The following is a 3,944-nucleotide window of genomic DNA, read 5'->3' as shown; positions in this document are numbered from 1 at the left end:
GGCAACCTGCAACCCCATTAAACTTTTGTTTTGGGGTTTCATACCACTTTAATTCCCATGAAGACAAAAAAAAGGGAATATGAGAGAAACCAGGAAAGACTCTTTGTGCCACGACACCCTCATATTCTTGATGGCGCCCACTCTTTGTCAACATTTTTACAACAAAGGATCACAATTTCAAAGGGCTTTTTTAGGTATGGTATGCATAAACCATCTCAGGAATAACTGAATACAGCCATAGCAATATTTCCAGTGAGAAGTAGGAAGAAATTGTCAACTAAAAGACCATTTTTTTCAGTAAAAAAAATCCAACTATTACTATTGGAGTAAAAAATAAAACATTTAATGACAGACCATATTATAAACAAAATTAACATGTGTAGTTGATCAACACTCAAAACCAAGCACCAACATTTTTAGGGACGTATTAGAACTGCCCCTAGACGTCAAAGACATCCACTAGCTCTACATATTATGTGGCTCTATATCAGTGGTTCTCAACCTTCTAGTGCTGTGACCCCTTAATAAAATGTCCCAAGTTGTGGGGACCCCTAACGGTAAAATTATTTTCGTAGCGTGGGTTGTCAGCACCCAAGGCAAGACAATTAATTTACTCCCCTAACCAACAGACATTTAGCGCTACCTGAGTCCTTTTAATGGCAACTATAATCACAGGTAGTGTTACTTACTGTGTCTCCGACTTTGTGGTGTTTTGTAGCAGTGACACCTGTGCCAAAATCAGGAGATAGGATTTCCTCCAGCCCCTCCCACTTCACATTCCTCACCAGTCAGCTGACCGTCTTTGCCCCCCAGCCATGCCGTGAACTAAATGGGCGCCTGCGAAGAGGCTGAGTGGGCGGCTGCAAGCTCAGGAAACAGCCCAGCTGGCCAGCCACAGGCTCCAGGGATAGCCCTGCTGGGTGGCGGCAAAAAGGCTGGGAGAGTGGTGTGGGCTTGAGGAACAGCCCAGGATTTGATGACCCCTGGCAAATTATCATTTGACCCCTGAGGGGGTCCCGACCCCCAGGTTGAGAACCACTGCTCTATATGGTCCTAACATGAATCTCCGATGGTTTTAGTCTCTCTCTCACAAGGAGCAATGCAAATTTTAAAGCAACACTTCCCAAAATGTAACTTTTTCAAAACGTCCACCAGCCCCTCCAAAAAGACTTTCTTAAAGGACGCCGATGAGTAATAGAATATGACGGGATCCAACGATGCATTGAAGGTGCTTAAGAGTAGAGAGTAGACTCTCCATTCTGGACTATCACCCTGGAAAAATCCCACGACATGCGATAAATTATAGGGCATGAAACAAAGAATGAAATTAATGAGGGTGATCACCACTAGGCAGATGGCTCTCATTCTTCTCTTCTTCTCCAGCCGAGGCTGAGACAGGAGGATCTTGATGAAGTTAGAGTAACAGAAGATGGTGATCACGAATGGGATTAAGAAAAGAAACAAGCTCATTTCCAGCCTCACCGGGAGTAGAATTTTGAGCTGTGCCGGTGAAAACGTACTGTAACACATCGTATTGTTTCGTTCCGTCACATTATCGGGAATAGCGGTCTCCACGATATACACGATACTGCAGTGAACAGATCCAATGATCCAGATGAAGAGGCTAGTCAGCACAGAGTAGATTGGTTTACGGAGAACCACGTATTTGAATGGAAAGGCAACAGCAAGATACCTCTCTACGCTGATGGCCATGAGGAAGAGAGAAGTGATGTAAATGCTGCTAAAGTACATAAACGATGACAAAGGACATAAAAGAGATGGCATTTTCCACTGCATGTCAGACGCCGCTTCCAACATGCGGAAGGGAAGAATCATCAAAAGTAACAAATCGGAAATGGTCAGGTTGACCAGCAGGATGTCCACTGGTACAGCACCCTGCCTAAATTTTTTAATGAGCGTACCCAGGGCCGCTATGTTCAGGGGAAGACCTGTTACAAATGTGGAGATGTAGACGAACAAAAAGAGGGCACCCGATCCTGGAAGAAGGGACATGATGGTGGAACTTAATCCTGGTGATGTTGAATTTTTCCAAGTCCCTTGTTGATTGGGTTTTGAGCTGGAGGCTTCTTCAGTATACTAAAAAATAATTAAAAATAATCAGGTCACTGATAAGGGCTACAAGTAGATTGAGAATTTTTCGTGCTGCAACCTTTGTTATTAAAACCAGTAGCTAAAATAAAGCTGCCAATGCAAAGTAGACCTTAGATACTCACCTCTCCTGCTGCCTTCTCCACCGGTCTCTGCAGTTGTGAAAAGAAATCACCCTGATGAAGAGGCTTGTTGATACATATTGGAAATAGCGCAAGCCTGATTAAACTTGGTCTTTATTATCATTACTGTGTAAACCAAGTGTCTTGCTTATCAAGCTATTGCTATACTGCTATATTATTAGACTTATCTAATACTATGCTCAGTGTACATTAAATGTGGATGTTACAGTGATAAGACAATATTGAGGTCACGCTGTTGGTCATAAAAAATATGAACAAGGTGATTAATTGAAATCTTTACTAATAAGTAAATTGAGATACCAAGCATATTAGTAATATGTAAACTGAGACAGCTACCTGCCGGGCTTCCTCCTGCCAGGCCTTCTGTGTCCTACCACTCATGAATTGCCTACCTGGAAATTCCAGTCCTGATCCACACTTTTTGCCCAGGACATAGTAAAGCTCTGGACTGTCCTGGCAAAGGTCCACTAACTTGTCTTATAGAAGCGAATAGAAATAGTTGGACGATCCAGTCATTCCCGAGGAATGTGCCCCGAGACGTCGTGACCTATCACGAAACGCGCCGGGCGGGAACGAGTGGCTTGCTAACGTCATCACCCCCATCTGCTCGCTTTTTCCACACGGACGGGTTTTCCTGTTTGCGTCCGGCCGGTGCAACAGGTTTAAGGCTGGTCTTACAGTTACTAAATGTGATTTTTTTACTGTTTGTTTATGTTATAATAAAAGTCATTGGTTTTACACTATGGAGGCATCTGCTTTTTTTGCATGATACCATACCAATTGACGTTTACGCTGAGGAGTCTGTTACAGTTAGTAACCAAAATGAACAATGACTCAATTCCACCCACATCATCACACAATCAGTCCAAACTGGGGATTCCTGTCAGGCAGGGAGGGAGAGGGGGGAGAGAAGACAACACATTACATGGTAAGACCTACCCCGAAAATAAGCCCTACTGTGTCTTTTGTTGCCAAAATTAATATAAGACCTGGGCTTATTTTCGGGAAACACAGGAAAATAATGAAGTGTCTGTGGCTAAATAGCATGGGCAACATCACAAAAAAATTTAATAAAAAAATTATGAATTAATAAATGTGTGGCTGTTAGAAATTTTCAATCACTTCCTGTCTGGTGAAAGTGTTTACTTTGACATGCAACATTTTTGCTGTAAAGACTTTCAGGCTTAGCAAAATCTTTTAATGACTCAAGGACAAGCAAAACAAAGTCAGAAGATCCAGGAAAGCGTCTTGTGCCACGGCACCCTGTTTTAAATACAGGCATAGCAATATTTGTAGCTTGAGCTAGGAAGAATAGGCCAACTAAAGGCTTAAACCTTGGTGGTATCACAAACAGAACCTCTACTGTAATAAGGGATCATAGATGTACAGTTGAACCTCCTATTACGAGCATAATCCGTTCCAGGAGAATGCTCGTAATCCAAAGTACTCGCATATCAAAGTGAGTTTTCCCATTGAAGTCAATGGAAATGAAAATAATTAGTTCCGCATTGACTTCAATGGGTTTCAATACCGAATGCGGCCAGAGGTGGGAGGGGGGGGCGCCAGAGACCACACTTCGGCTTGTCTCCTGCGCCCCCGTACCTCAGGCCAAATGAGGTACTGCAGGCCAATGTTCGGCTTTTCTCGGCTCCTGCGCCCCCGTACCTCAGGCCAAATGAAGTACTGCAGGCC

The 3,944-nt window shown here is 43.3% G+C and overlaps 1 protein-coding gene across 1 annotated transcript; it reads right to left on the bottom strand.

Annotated features, from left to right (window-relative positions):
* Nucleotides 1-1,053: 1,053 nt before the first annotated feature.
* Nucleotides 1,054-2,090, bottom strand: LOC120916162 (free fatty acid receptor 2-like). Its single transcript, XM_040326983.1, has one exon. The coding sequence runs from the start codon at nt 2,011-2,013 to the stop codon at nt 1,054-1,056; it is 960 nt and encodes a 319-aa protein (XP_040182917.1). The 5' UTR covers nt 2,014-2,090.
* Nucleotides 2,091-3,944: the final 1,854 nt, after the last annotated feature.

Source organism: Rana temporaria, chromosome 10 (assembly GCF_905171775.1).
Source record: "Rana temporaria chromosome 10, aRanTem1.1, whole genome shotgun sequence".
NCBI lineage: Eukaryota > Metazoa > Chordata > Amphibia > Anura > Ranidae > Rana > Rana temporaria.
The sequence above is the reverse complement of the archived record's forward strand: the minus strand, read 5'-3'. Positions and strand labels throughout refer to the sequence as shown.